Consider the following 14934-nt stretch of genomic DNA (forward strand, 5'->3'; position numbering starts at 1 on the left):
AATTGTAAACCTGTCTCTTCTCTCAGGTGTCTTCCCACAGACCCTGAAGACAGCAGTCATCAAGCCACTATTAAAAAAGAACAATCTAGACAAGTCAATAATGAACAATTACAGGCCTATATCAAATATTCCTTTTTTAAGTAAAATAATAGAAAAAGCTGTTTTTCAACAGTTAAATAACTTCTTGACATTGAGCGACTGTTTCGATGTCTTCCAGTCAGGTTTTAGACAAAATCACAGCACTGAGACAGCCCTGGTTAAGGTGTTTGATGACATCCGTTTAAACACAGACAGTGGCAGAACCTCAGTCTTAGTTTCACTTGATCTCAGTGCTGCGTTCGACACAGTTGACCACAATATATTATTCGACCGACTGGAAAACTTGGTGGGAGTTTCTGGCACAACATTAAACTGGTTTGAATCCTACTTAAAGGACAGGGACTTCTTCGTGTCTATAGGTAACTTCAAATCTGAGCAAACAGAAATTACTTGTGGAGTTCCCCAAGGTTCCATCCTGGGGCCTATTCTGTTTAACATCTACATGCTCCCACTAGCTCAGATTATAAAAAACAATAAAACAAGTTATCATAACTATGCAGATGACACACAAATATATATTACAATGTTGCCAGGCGACCACGGTCCCATAAAAGCACTGGGTAAATGCATAGAACAAATCAATGATTGGATGTGCAAAAATTTTCTCCAGCTAAACAAAGACAAAACTGAGGTTGTTGTTTTTGGAGCAAAGGAGGAGTGGCTAAGAGTCAGCACGCAGCTTCAGTCAGTAAGACTGAAAACCACAGACCAGGAAAGAAATCTCAATTCTAAAAGCCACATTAAGACAATTACAGAATCAGCCTACTATCACCTGAACAACATATCAAGAATCAGAGGACTTGGAAAAACTTGGAGGACCAGCAGGACTTGGAAAAACTTGTCCATGCTTTTATCTTCAGTCGTCTTGATTACTGTAACAGTGTCTTTACAGGTCTGCCTAAAAAATCAGTCAGACAACTGCAGCTGATCCAGAATGCTGCTGCTAGAGTCCTCACCAAGACCAAGAAAATGGATCACATCAGCCCAGTTCTGAGGTCTTCACACTGGCTCCCAGTCTGTCAGAGAATAGATTTTAAAATCCTGCTGCTGGTTTATAAAGCGCTGAATGGTTTAGGGCCAAAATACATTAGTGACCTCCTGATTACGAACTATCCAGACCGTTCTGGTCGTCTGGGACAGGTCTGCTCTCTGTCCCCAGAGTCAGAACCAAACATGGAGAAGATGCGTTCAGTTTCTATGCTCCCTATATCTGGAACAAACTCCCAGAAAACTGCAGGTCTGCTGAAACTCTCAGCTCTTTTAAATTGAGGTTGAAGACACACCTGTTTACAGCTGCCTTTCATTAAACAATTTTAATATGATTTTAAACTTTAACTCTGCACTGTAACTTTTAACTCTTTTAATATTTTTACTTTATTTATTTCAATTAATTTCATTTGAATTATTTTTATTTGAACAAATATTTAGATTTAATAATTTCATTGATTTTTAAATTTTCTATTTTAATGTTTCTTTTCTTTCCTCTGTCATGATGCTTTTGTCTTGTGTGAAGCACTTTGAATTGCCTTGTTGTTAAAATGTGCTATATAAATAAACTTGCCTTGCCTTGGTAAATTAAAGTGACCAGGTATGATTATTTGGCAGCTAGTTGTGGAAACAGCAGTGAAGACGAATGACATACAGTTTGATATGAGGTATTAGGTTTATTATAATAAAAGGTGCATTAAGAGGAAGTGAGAGATAAGATGATGATCTGTTAAAACATACATGTAGAGCAGTACAGAATAATGAAGTATTTAATGCGGTTTGATCTGGAATATTCAATGTAGAAGTTAAAGAATGTACAAATAAAAAGTTAAATTAGTTTATATAACATAAATCAATATGAAATACAGTAGGTAGGATGGTAAACAATATGAATAATGAGGTATAGCATGAAGAAGAGTGCGACTCGAATGACTGAATTAAACCCTTTATTGCCCCAAGGGGAATTTGCCTTACTGTACACCATAAAAAAACAATACCAGTAACAAAACTTTCATTTTAAGCAAATAAAAACAAAACCATTAAAAAAAATAGAATACGTCATTTTAAGCATCACATGATTACACGAGGGATTTCAGTAGCAAGTTCAATAAAGTGCAGAGGGTCAAGTCCATATTGTAACATCAGAGGTTATTAAGCAGCTAAATATTGCATGGTACACTATGTGGATGTTAATGATTAATGGACTTGAGCTTATAGCGCTTTTCTAGTCTGCTTACTACTCAAAGTAAGAACACTCACCGCAGGTTACACTTACCCGTTCACACCCTGATGGTAGAGGCTGATATGCAGAGAGTCCATCAGAAGTCACTAATTCCATTCATACATTCAAATGCCGCCCAGGCAGCGGGAGCAATTCGGGGTTTAGGGTCTTGCCCAAGGACACATCGGACATGTGGCTACAGGGGATCGAACCCTCGACCGGAACGACGACTCTACCAACTGAGCCACAGCCACAGCCTCATGAAATGACTACCTGACTCCCATGGCACATTGTGATCTAATAAAGACAAAAATGATTAGAACTCTTAGTCATCGTATTAAAGACTTTGAACAGCTGAACGTCTCAATGGGAGGATTTTTGTGTATAAACTAAATTATAATGTAATTCGTTAATTTCTGCTTTAGAATAAATCCAAATCATTTAAAATGGATATGAAATGTGTTTTAGTTATTTAACATTGAAAAAATTAAAAATGAATATTCAAACACAGAGGGTGATAAACAGCGTATTGTCCACATGGCAGATCACCTTGCTTTGTTGCTGGGTACACAGCGGCACTCTCTCCACATGGTGGCATGAGAGCTCTCTAAATACAGGAACTGTTATGAGCCTCATCTCACTCAAGAGTTTGCGGTGTTCACGTTACAGTGAGGGGAGGAAATGGAAGCAGGCGTTGTCTGACACAAACAAACAGATGGTTATTGATGAGAAGGTTATATTAGTGTCATTAAAGAAAAACAACACACCTCACATCAGTTTGAGAAGTATCCAATGTGTATAGAAGATGAAGTTGAAGGACTGAGAATCTCTTCATTTGTGTATGTCGAAACCACCAATCAGACCTGAATACTGAAGTGTGCTGCTTTTTAACTAAGAATCCTAATAATCATTATCCCTTAATGTACGTTTTTGGACATTTACAGTAGATCCTGGACAAACCAATAGAAACAGTTGTTCCATTCATGTCTTTTATAATAACAAAAAACCACGCCTCCAACTTTTGATAATCAGAATCTAAGGAGTTGTAATCCTTTACACTATGAAAACAAAAGCACCTGAACACAAGGCATTAATCTTTGTTATTTTAAATCATGGTGAAATAGTTGTTCTTTTTCATTCTAGCAGTTCAAGATGCCAAATGACACACAGAGCTAAAAGAGATTTTGCTATAACTGAATTATTTGGGACTTTTCTTTTCCCGTTTCATAGCATGCTGCATTTGAGTCTCAAGTCTCAATAGAAAAGTTTCTGAATCAGTTGTTAAATAATATTATAGGACATGATAATTAATGCAATACCAAATCTGCCAGTCATCTTTTTTTTCTATTTCACTGTACTTTTTTCTGAAGCAATAAGTTCCAAACTTTAAGATGCCGTCAACATTCTTCTGTTTCTTTTTCTGAATCATTCAAAAACCCAATATCACTTCTCCTTATAATCAACCCTCCTGGTACAACCAATAGACCTCCTAGTTTCCAAAACAATGGAAATAAAAGTTACAGAAAATAAATAAATAGTTAACTAAAGAAAAGAAAAAAAAGTAGACCAAAAAGTGGAATCTGCCAGTCACCTTGAAGGTAAGAGGAGCCTTCAGGCATAAGCATTCAAACTTAATAAAGTACTTCCTTTAAATCAAAAGAGTTTTTATTGTTGGCTTTATCGCTAGAGAACAAAGATACGATGGATAAGGGATCTTTTTAGGCTGAACACATTCGTCTTCATTTCTGTCTCTGCGTAATATTTAAAACATTTACCTCTGATTTTGTCTTTCTTTATGACTGCATTGCACTTTGCCCTTCATATTTATTTTTCAGAACTTTGTTGATTTGTCTATAGCCTACTTTTTCCTGAAAAAACTTTCTTGTGACACATCTTTGATTCTTTCTCCAACATTTTTACAGCTCGAGAGCTATAGGGAATCCACCTGTCACTCTACTCCTGAACAGCTGTGTAAGTAATTCCTCAAAATCTTCCAGCCATCGCAGTCCAGCTGCTCTGTAGCCTACCTGTGGAGGATTGTTGTAGCAGCTAAAGTTGAATGATTTCAGCCATGAGTGGGACATTAGGACCCATCATTCATCCAGCTGTGATGAGGATAGCAGACAAACCAATCTTAAACTCATATTCTGGTTTGTATGTCATGTTTAGCCTACTTTAAATCATACTGTCTAGAGAATCAACTCAGGCACTTTTCAATAATAATTACAAAATAGCTTTTTTCCAAACGTGTCCAAATATTTGAACCCAGACATAGGAGTCTGTTATAATGATATTCTTCCAAAAATTGACGTTAGACTTTTTGGTAACTGGCTCAAAATGTAGAACAGCAAAATGTTCACGATTCAAGATTCCGTTTATTTATTTTCCACTTTATCTGCATGAATAAAAGACGCAAATTGTGTTCCCCCAGCCCCAAGCAGTGTGAAAGAAAGAAAACATGTAAAACAGACATAGATTGACACAAAGACAAATGTTGAGGACATTTTTACAAACATAGACACTACATCATCTGAATATGATCAAGTTTGTAGTGCAGGCATGACGACAAAGTCAATATTTCTTTCCTGTATGCTACTGATGTTGCAGAAATAAATTTATAAAAAAGGTTTTGAACTCTTTAGCAGTACAAACTATTCCAATAACCATTGTTTAACTTACTATGATTGGTCATCAAACAACTAACCTCTCTTGTTTAGTTTTTTTTACACTCTCTCGATATATTCCTTTGTTCATGTGGCAGAGGAGTGTTAAATCTATGAAAATGGTGACACAGTGTGGTGAAAAGTGGGACCTACCTCACTTCTCCCAGTCAGACACTCTGCTGAAATGGTGCATCGTACAAGTGTTAGTTTACTGTAGGCATGCAGTTTTTCATTAAAGAATATGTATATGTGTACTTGCTGTTGATAATATTTGGTCCAAGACTAGACTAGTGACTTTAAGTTACTCTTATCTCATCACTGATGTTTGTTTCCGAGTCAATTAAAAGTTATGTAATGCATTTATCGTTTAGAATTTCGTGATATTATTAACTTCTTTTTTTTAATAACCAAGGTTCAGCTCTAGGTTGTTATCCCAAAATGTTACGCCATGTGACTAAGTTCTAGTAATGTACCCATTTACTTACAATCATATCCGTCAAATGAACGGCCCCTGTTGTCGTAAAATTACTCACTGTAGTAATTATGATGGATGCTGTGGTTGACCTGCTGCTCCTCTGTAAAATGCATACAAGGCAAGCCCGTGCGGGGCTGTCCAAGAAACCCCATCGACGAGACAAAACTCGAGGCGTGAACGTGGCAGCCATTTTACATCATCAAGAGTGAATGACTGAAGCCGGATCAGTGCCGGGAGTTTTACACTTTTTCTGTCTTTTAAATATCACATTTATCTTCCTAAATAATCCACAACATACGCGTTGGTGATCCAGCGGCAGGTAGGGCGAATGCTTGTAATTAGTCGTTTGATTGTTGCTTAATTGCTTGCTTAAAAAGTCTGAATCGTGCGGTGCTGTTTCAAACAATGTGGAAACTGGTGGTGGTTGGGAACGAGTTCTCCAGACCGGCTTTTTGAAAATGGACTCTTCCTACATGGCGGCACGTTGTCAAACCACGCATCTAGCAGGCTAAACCTTTAGCTACTCGGGCCTAGTAGACACATGTTAAATATTTAAGCTATACGTCGTTAATGCTGAAGTCCACGCCGACAAGTGACGTTGTAACAATGGCCCCACTGAAATTCCGTTCGAATTAGCATGCTAACTTAAGCTAGCCTATTTTGACAGATCATGGAATTGACATGCTCATTGTCATCGTGTGCTAACGGTGGCTAGCTGGCAAACGCCTGTTAACTTGGACGAAAAATGTGCGATTCAACGTGGTTAGTTTTGCAGCGGACACGCTCATTGTCCTCTGAAACACTTAATACACACGCGTTTATAGAAGACGATGCTTTCTAGCGCGTCCTGTTATTGTCCAGAAGACGGTCCTCTGCGCTAGCTTAATGTCTGTTACAGTGGCCGTGCAGACTAGCCCGCTTAGCTAGCGAGCCTCAACGTGTGCGAGCCAGTCCCCGCTGAATGTAATTATCATTAACATCGATTTGAAATGGAAAAAAAACGTCTTGTATTTAGTTAATTTCACAAAGTCGAGATGACATTTAGATCTGGCCTTGCGGATTAGATAGTTTTAACTATTGCAGACGTGTTTTTAACCACAGAGACAACACGTGCTTACCGATATGAAAATGATTAGCAGGATAAAGGTTGCTTTATATCATTAACCGAGTCAACAGTAGGTCAAAAGAAAAAAGTCTTGTTCACTTGCTGTTTAGTATATTGTTGGAAGATGAATAATGTTCGGGACAGTTAGGTCGATGCTCCTCGTAAGTTTTCACTCGGTCTGATCATACACATGGAAAGTTATGGCTGTACGGGTCAGTAACGTGACAATTTGATTGTTTACCACTGTCACAATATCAGCCGCCAAAGTGACTGAAAACAAAATGCTAAATGCTGCATTCTTGCTCATTGGTCAGTAAACGGAAACCGGGGATGACTCTCTTTTGGAACACGTGTATTGACTATCTAGCCTGTGCTGTGGTCAGCAGTGAGAAGGTAAGCTAACATGTAATTTAGAGACCAAAGAAGACCAGACTTCTGCAACAGAAACTACCAACGGGGCTGTGATACAGGAGCTAGCAATACTTGGCTCCGTTTGCACAAACTTCTAAGCTTAGAGCAAACCAGAAAGGAAAAACTGCCACATGGACACAAACCCAGTAGTTTCACGGTTTTTACGAGATGTCATCCAATTGATTTTCGTGGGGAATTTGGTATGTGCATTGTCTGTCTTGCGCACAGCACACTATTGAAACATTTGTCAAATGCCTATACACAGGTTTCTTCGCTCCTATTTCATGCAAGCCAAGAGCTTCAAGTGACAGTCAGGATAGTGAAAAGTCTCCAGACGGCCCACACAACCATGGTTACTAATAAAGCACATGGTGAAGTAAAAAAAAAAAATACAAGATATAATAAGATAATTTGTGCCTAATACAAAAATCACTGTTTCCAAGATCTTACAATGGTTAAATGTTTTTGACCTTACAAGTCTGAGACTTTGCACTCTCCTGAACACATGCCAAGTCTTGCCCTTGACCCAGGATTAATTTGGCTCATTGCATTTACACAGATTTCTGGAGACATGGCCACAGAACATATTAATGGAAATGGTCCAGAAGAACCAATGGACACCTCTGCTGCAGTTACCCATTCTGAGCACTTCCAGACTTTATTAGAAGCTGGTTTACCACAGAAAGTTGCTGAAAAACTAGATGAAATTTTCATAGCAGGTAAGGCACAATGACTATACTTGCATATTCAAATATGCAAATTTCTATGTTTTATCAATTTCTTGCATGTATTGTCATAATATCACCTTTTTGAATGGGGGAATTGGGATCCTGAAGCAACTTTTTGTGGTTTCCTACCAAAATGGGTACTGCAGTGCTACAAAATACAAAATTACACATTACTAGTGTGAAAATGTGTAAATGATTGCAGCATTTGTATTCCCGACATGGTTGCATGATCACTGGTGTCTGGGCAAATGAATTGTCCTCTCCTTGGGATGTGTATTGATGAGCCTGTCCAGTCTCTCCATATTTTCTTTGAAGTTTCTCTGCAACTCATAAAAGGGTTGCAGAGGGATGGAAAGGTTTGAGTATGATGTCAGTTACAGCTAAAGTGTCTCTTCTGTGGTCGGATATTTACCAGTTTGTATGGGGTGGGCTACAGTGCCAGAGCTTGGGGGTCATTTTAGGACTCATTTGGTCGGTAAGATCTAGAAAAGTACCAGTCTTGCATTTTCGGCCAGATGGGGCTGAGGCAGAAACAATGGCAGCAGCTGTCTGGTGTGCGCCTGCTTGGGACAGGTGATGGCCCCTCCATAGAACAGAGTGCAGACCGTCTCATTAGAAACTCCCAGCCACAGTATAGAGTGGCACTAGCATATCGAGTTGCACTGTCACATCTGTTGTGATTAGTTCTGCAAAAATGTGCTGGTTGGAGAGTTAAGTGCAGCCTGACTACTGAATACAGTTTCATCAGATTAGGAAGCTCCCGGTCTTTACTCCATAATCTTGAAATCATTATTTGTCTGTTTCGCAACCTAAAAGATTGGGTTTGAAACATTACTCGCATGCTTACTTACATCCTTTCAGATGTACTTTATAATTCTGTGCATCAACATCATTATGTTGGTTATGAAAACTTTGTCATTGTTATCTGCTAATAACTCAAATTCTGTCTTTTTTGTTGTCGTCCCTCCTCCAGGTTTGGTGTCACACAGTGACTTAGATGATCGAGCGATTGACGCCCTGAAAGAATTTCAGGTGGAAGGTGCTCTGCAAGTCCTTTTGCAATTTAAGGACAGTGACCTCTCACATGTTCAGGTATGATACGCCACTTTTCATTTCTGATGCCTTCATACCGAGTGGATGTATAGTGGGGTCTATACAGGCAGATACCTTACTACTAAGCATATAAGTTGTAAACTAGTTACACAGCAGCCCTGTACTACCACAGTAGTGTTCTTATCCACTGTACATCTACAAAGCTGAGCAAGGATAGACTATGAGTTCCATACAGCTGCACTCTGTGTTGTTGAAAAGGAAAACTTAGGGTGTTAAAGCACCTACATGACTGCCAACATTTAAAGAAAAAGATCAGATTGGTCAATGTATAACTTAATTCATCCATACACGTTTTTGAGATCTGATCAGGAATTCCTGCACATGACTTGTCCCTTTTTTTTCCTTCCCAGAACAAAAGTGCCTTTCTTTGTGGCGTGATGAAGACGTTCAGACAGAGAGAGAAACAAGGGACCAAAGTGTCAGACACCAGTAAAGGACCAGATGAAGCCAAAATTAAAGTGAGAACTTGTCCTTTGTTCAAAAAAGTGATTGTATCTTAATAAATGAAAAAGAAAGACATGTATGAGTATTGTTATATAGATGCTGTTTGTATAATCCATCATTGTTAAACCATAACCATCATTCTCTTTTTTTCTGGTCAGGCTTTGTTGGAGAGAACTGGCTACACACTTGATGTGACAACTGGTCAGAGGAAGTATGGAGGTCCACCTCCAGAGTCCGCCCACTCAGGGGCTCAGCCCACCATTGGTACAGAGGTACAAAACTAGTTGCCTTTTTAGCATTCATTACACACAGAGATGCAAGAATAATGAACTTTCAATAGTTATTATTGCAAGTGCATTCATGTTTCACATGGGGTCCAAATGATGACACTTTTATATCCTCTGTAGTAACCATGGTTACACTGATAGTTTACCGCTAAGAGCTGACTGGATTCCTCTTAAACTGGATGCCATTTATCCCATGTTTCTATCTTCATCGGATTAAAAAGTTGAACTCATGCACCACATTTCTCTTTCTTCTCCGCCTGACAGATATTCGTAGGCAAAATCCCCAGAGACCTTTTTGAGGATGAGCTGGTTCCACTGTTTGAGAAAGCTGGACCCATCTGGGACCTCCGCCTGATGATGGATCCTCTCAGTGGCCTGAACAGAGGCTACGCCTTTGTCACTTTCTGCACTAAAGACGCTGCACAGCAGGCTGTCAAATTGGTACGCTTAGTCTCCTGCAAATCATAGCAGAAAGAGTGCGGGTGTGTTGGGTAGCGGGACTTAGTTGAGAAAACAAACTAACCTAATACAGCCCATGTCAGGATATTTAACATGAACGGATAAAATAAACATATATGCTAATTGTGAAAAAGAAAACCCAACAAGTTGCCAAAGACTTTCCTTTGTTGCCTTTTTTTTTCTTCTCTTACTTACACTACTCTCCATCCTTTTGCAGTGCAACAACAATGAAATTCGACCAGGTAAACACATTGGCGTATGCATCTCTGTGGCCAATAATAGACTGTTTGTTGGCTCCATCCCCAAGAGTAAAACAAAAGAGCAGATTGTTGAAGAATTTGCAAAAGTCACAGGTGAGTCTGCAACATCCTTTAACCCCTCCTTCCACATCATATTCAGTGTAACATTTATTCAACAGTTTCACTACCATTTTAATGAAATTGACTTTTTGCATATAAGATTTGTAACTTAAACAAAGGACCCGTGGTTGTAGCGTGGTTAGTAAAGATGTGTTTGAAGCATCTCCTGTTTGTGTCCAAATGATGATCTCATTACTATGCTGGAGTGACTCACGTTGCTATGATGGTTTACCGCTAAGATCTGACTGGACACTAAACTTAGTAAATTATGTTTTAAATTAAGGAATTATAACTAGGCAGATTTTGTTCAATTTGTTTTATAAATGGTCGTTTTCCTTAATGCAGATTGGATGTCATTTGTATGTTGTCGATGTAATAGTGAAATGTATCTAGTTAACCACCTGCTGCCTCTTCCTCTCCCCTTGTTCTTCTCGACAGAGGGTCTAAATGATGTCATATTGTACCATCAGCCTGACGACAAGAAGAAGAATCGGGGCTTCTGCTTCCTGGAGTACGAAGACCACAAGACAGCAGCTCAGGCCCGCCGTCGGCTCATGAGCGGCAAGGTCAAGGTGTGGGGAAACGTTGTCACTGTGGAGTGGGCTGATCCCATTGAGGACCCTGACCCAGAGGTCATGGCCAAGGTAAGATACAAGCACAAGTGTCTTCAATAGAATGTTGTTACACGCATATGTGACATCAAACTGTTTCCTGCAGTTGTTTGCTAACTTTTCTGAAGAAGGAAAAAAAAAACCTCTTAACTTTGTGTTTCCATTACCAGGTCAAGGTGCTGTTTGTGAGGAACTTAGCAAGCACTGTCACAGAGGAGATTCTTGAAAAGGCCTTCAGTCAGTTTGGGAAGCTGGAGCGGGTGAAAAAATTGAAAGACTATGCCTTCATCCACTTTGAGGAAAGAGATGGTGCTGTGAAGGTATGGATGGGGAAAAAGACTTAAAGGACATGCATCACATTTATAAAACACAAAAACGGAAGTTTGTCTGATTGTTACTGACCTAATCAATTTTCCAGGCTTTGGCCGATCTCAATGGCAAAGACCTCGAGGGAGAGCACATTGAAATTGTCTTTGCCAAGCCCCCTGACCAGAAGCGGAAAGAGCGCAAAGCCCAGAGACAAGCCGCTAAAACACAAATGTAAGAGAGAAGCACAATAGCTAAAGGCTGTAAACCTTTAGCTATCAATCAATCAAATTAAAAAAAATGTTTACCTGAAGCAGAACAACGTTTTTATGTGGAATCTGTGAATCTTCCTACAGGTATGATGAATACTACTATTATGGGCCTCCCCACATGCCACCACCAACGAGAGGCCGTGGCCGAGGAGGGCGAGGAGGTTATTCTTACCCCCCTGACTACTATGGCTATGAAGATTATTACGATTATTACGGATACGACTACCACAACTACCGGGGAGGCTACGACGACCCATACTACGGATACGACGACTACCAGGGGTCCGGCAGGGGCCGAGGAGGGAGGGGAGGAGTCCGTGGCAATGCCAGTCAGACCAGGGGCCGTGGTGCTATCACACCAAGGGGCCGGCTGGGCTTCACCCAGCGAGGAGGCCCTGGAACAAGCAGAGGTAAATATATGTTGTTTCTTTTTCTTAGTTTAAAAGGGGGGAACATCTGATTAGTTGAACTGTGGTGACTAAAAAATCTGTGGTTCATTTTTTTGTTGGTTAGGCTCTGCTCCAAAATTGAGTGTTGAATTAAGCATATTCTCTGTCAGTGGGTCAAAGCACAAGTTCAGATGAAGGAGGTATTAAAGCGTAGAAAAATTAAAACAACTGTAGTTTGGGAAAACTGAAGTTAAGGATGAACTACAGAGCAGGTAAGGATTGTCTTGAATTGGTGTTGGTAATGATTATAAGGCTGCATCTACAAAAAAAGTTCCACCTGCTTATTGGCTTCATATCTTATCCTTGACAGGTGTCATCTGTCAGAGCAGCTTGTTTGCCAGCAGACAAAGGTCATTCACAACATATATTTTTAGGAGGCTAGATGAGTACCACCCTCATGGCAAAATACTGTATTCAATCAAAATTTCAATGGAATCTCATTAATCTGTAATTACTGTGATTGATGGGAGGTGGTGGGTGTCTGTTGGATTGTCTTTTTCTGAACTAATAGTATCTAATCTCTTATTGGTCCAGCAGGGAAACGGGGCAGAGGGCGGTCCTGACCTGTCACAGTGGATACTGACTTGATGTGTGGGGTTACACCGTAAGCTGCAATGGATGTTAAAAGAAAAAAAGAGCGCGACAAAAAGGTCCAATGATATTCCAGCCTTACAGAAGAAGCATCCCCTCCCCGCCCCATTTCTATTGTATTTTTTTTTTTCTGCCACCTTAAAAAATGATGGAGGATTTTAAATCCCCATAGCCTATTTGCCCAGATCCCCTGTACCCAGTACTGATAAACAGAGCTGTGTATTGCCCTTACAATCTCCCCCTTCCCTGTCCCTGAACATGCCATTTTTAAATAATTATTGAAGAATTTGCACTTTTTAAGTTTTTAGGTTTGAAGTGGCTCAAAGGAGCTTGATGCTATTGTATATTTTTGTGCTAATCGCAATTTTTATTGTCGGAATATCCATGTCCAATCTTAATCGTATGATCTGGATGTTTGACAGAGAACATTTGCAGGTTTTTAGGGTGTACCCACCTGGCATGGATAAGTCAGGCATTCCAGGAAAGTGGTTCTTTTCAGAACTTGTCTTTAAAGGGTTGGTTGACTACCTCAGTACAGAGGACTAAACTACCCGGCCTGTACTGTAAATAGGGAAACTATATTGATGAAAGCAGGGCTTGTTTTCAAACAAAATATGCACAAGAGCTGTAGCGCAAAAACGATGTACTTAATGTAATATAGTCATTTTAGCTGCAGCTCTGACACTGCAAACAGTCAAACTGGGCATGCAAAACAATCTCATGAGATGAGTCTGAACAAGCCCTGCTTTTATCCTATTTTGAACTGAATTAGCCGCCTTGCTTCTTCAGAGTATGTAGTTACTGGTTGTATAGTTTTTCGGATAAAATGTTACTTTTGTAAAGGCTTCAACATCACAGGCATCCAACTGCCTTTGATTAAAAAAAAAAAGTAAAAACAAAAATAAAGCCCTGCAGTGTCCCTTTTGTGCCACTATAAAATTCAAGTGGATTGTTTTTATATTGAAACAACATATTTTCCAACAACAGAATAATGTAAAACAACCTTATTCAACATCATCTGAAATCATGTCAGTCTTGAATGATCCCTTCCCAGCTGTGAAGACCACGACTATGTAGAAGATCTTTTGAATTAATCTTGATGGATGACTGAATTGCCATAATGCCCAACCAGTGAGCATGTGTGCCTAACGAGAGCTGCCATGATATGCTGAGGGATCATAGACATAGTGGTAGAAGGGATACTGCAGTGAATAATTTCTATTTCCCGGTATAGCATAAAGGAAACTGCTCTTCAATCCCAGTTTTCTATACAGTTAACTCCCTCAATAAAATCATAACAACCACCTTTTGAAAAAAAAAGATGTTAGCAGTTTTAAACTATTGTTGGTGGCCAACAACGTTTTTTGCATTCCTGCAAATAAATTGTTTTATACTGTAAAATGGAGGTGAGTGTAACTTATTTTTGTAATAAAGTTTTTGATTTCTATCTGTGTCTTACTCTTTGGATAAAATATTGATGGGATACAAATTGGCCTGTGTTTGATTTAGTTTGACATGTATTCCTTGTGACGCCTCATTTTACAGTGATTTTTAATTTATCTTCCTGTCCAGTGAAGAAATTAAAGTTCACTGTTGAACAGCAGGTCATTACGGATGATGGGCCTTTTTTAAAACAGGCGTATTTCTTCAAAGAATTCCTGTAGGCAACACCATTAAAAATATTTGAAATATGAATTACCGGTAGGTCTATGCAAGAACATGCCGAAGACATCTCTATAAACGCTTTAAATGAATAAAAACAGCAGTCTGTGTTCTTACTGTTCACCATAATGAGTGGATGTGAGACCACCAGAACTCAAATGAATACTGCTGTTCATCCTTTCCTGTTAATTTCAGACTTCGGAGAAAATGGTCTATTTACAGGATCTGAAAAACCCAAGGGCAATGTAAGGCTGACCTAAATAACACAGTTGGACCTTTTAATATAAGATGTTTTGTCAGCAAGTTGTGTTTTAAAGCGCTTAAATTTTCTGACTAATTTAAAGTATTAATGCTTTTAACGTAACAGAACATGGGATTATATAAAATTGTCCGTTATTTTTTTGGCGGCGTTAACTCCCAGTTGAAGCGCTGGGCAGGGCGTGTTTATAGTGTGGTGCCGTGACTAGAATAAATGGGGAATGGAAACGTAATTAATTGAAAGTAATATCTTAAATAGCAAACCCGCTGTCTCTTCAGTTGTCATTTTGGACAGCATCAGGGTATCTGTTCATGATCTGCACGTAACCATAGCAACAACACGGTTGTAGCCTACCTGGTATCGAAACTAATTAATTGGCAGTTGGCTAACTGGTGATTAATAGAAAATATTGGACATTATTTGGTTGCTGAG

At 39.3% G+C, this 14934-nt stretch overlaps 1 protein-coding gene and 1 long non-coding RNA gene across 7 annotated transcripts; one reads left to right on the forward strand and one right to left on the reverse strand.

The window, feature by feature from the left end:
- Positions 1–6: 6 nt before the first annotated feature.
- LOC132993406 (uncharacterized) lies at positions 7–5641 on the reverse strand. Its single transcript, XR_009676462.1, has 3 exons — positions 5505–5641; positions 2858–3006; positions 7–2605 (listed from the first exon to the last, which is right to left on the reverse strand). It is a non-coding gene; the product is annotated as an uncharacterized LOC132993406 (long non-coding RNA).
- Positions 5616–14028, forward strand: LOC132993403 (heterogeneous nuclear ribonucleoprotein Q-like). 6 transcript variants are annotated; one of them, XM_061063238.1, is made up of 13 exons: positions 5616–5765; positions 7522–7681; positions 8664–8782; positions 9154–9261; positions 9406–9519; positions 9799–9975; positions 10211–10346; positions 10791–10996; positions 11134–11283; positions 11382–11503; positions 11626–11951; positions 12301–12340; positions 12525–14028. In XM_061063238.1, exons 2-13 carry the CDS (start codon positions 7534–7536, stop codon positions 12571–12573), a joined length of 1695 nt encoding a protein of 564 aa, XP_060919221.1. In that variant the 5' UTR covers positions 5616–5765; positions 7522–7533; the 3' UTR covers positions 12574–14028. The 6 variants fall into 6 exon arrangements, with proteins under 6 accessions (XP_060919221.1, XP_060919222.1, XP_060919216.1 ...); XM_061063233.1 differs by lacking the exon at positions 5616–5765 and adding an exon at positions 6710–7162; XM_061063235.1 differs by lacking the exon at positions 5616–5765 and adding an exon at positions 6710–7162 and having other exon boundaries at positions 12528–14028.
- Positions 14029–14934: the final 906 nt, after the last annotated feature.

Source organism: Labrus mixtus, chromosome 18 (genome assembly GCF_963584025.1).
Source record: "Labrus mixtus chromosome 18, fLabMix1.1, whole genome shotgun sequence".
NCBI lineage: Eukaryota > Metazoa > Chordata > Actinopteri > Labriformes > Labridae > Labrus > Labrus mixtus.

What these genes read in the sequence shown, in the direction of transcription:
- LOC132993403 (XM_061063233.1), top strand. Translation starts at nt 7,094, where the DNA reads ATGGACACAAACCCAGTAGTTTCACGGTTTTTACGAGATGTCATCCAA. An exon ending in AGAATTTGCAAAAGTCACAG is followed by an intron (nt 10,347 to 10,790) that starts GTGAGTCTGCAA and finishes TCTTCTCGACAG; the next exon opens with AGGGTCTAAATGATGTCATA. An exon ending in AAAGAGATGGTGCTGTGAAG is followed by an intron (nt 11,284 to 11,381) that starts GTATGGATGGGG and finishes TCAATTTTCCAG; the next exon opens with GCTTTGGCCGATCTCAATGG.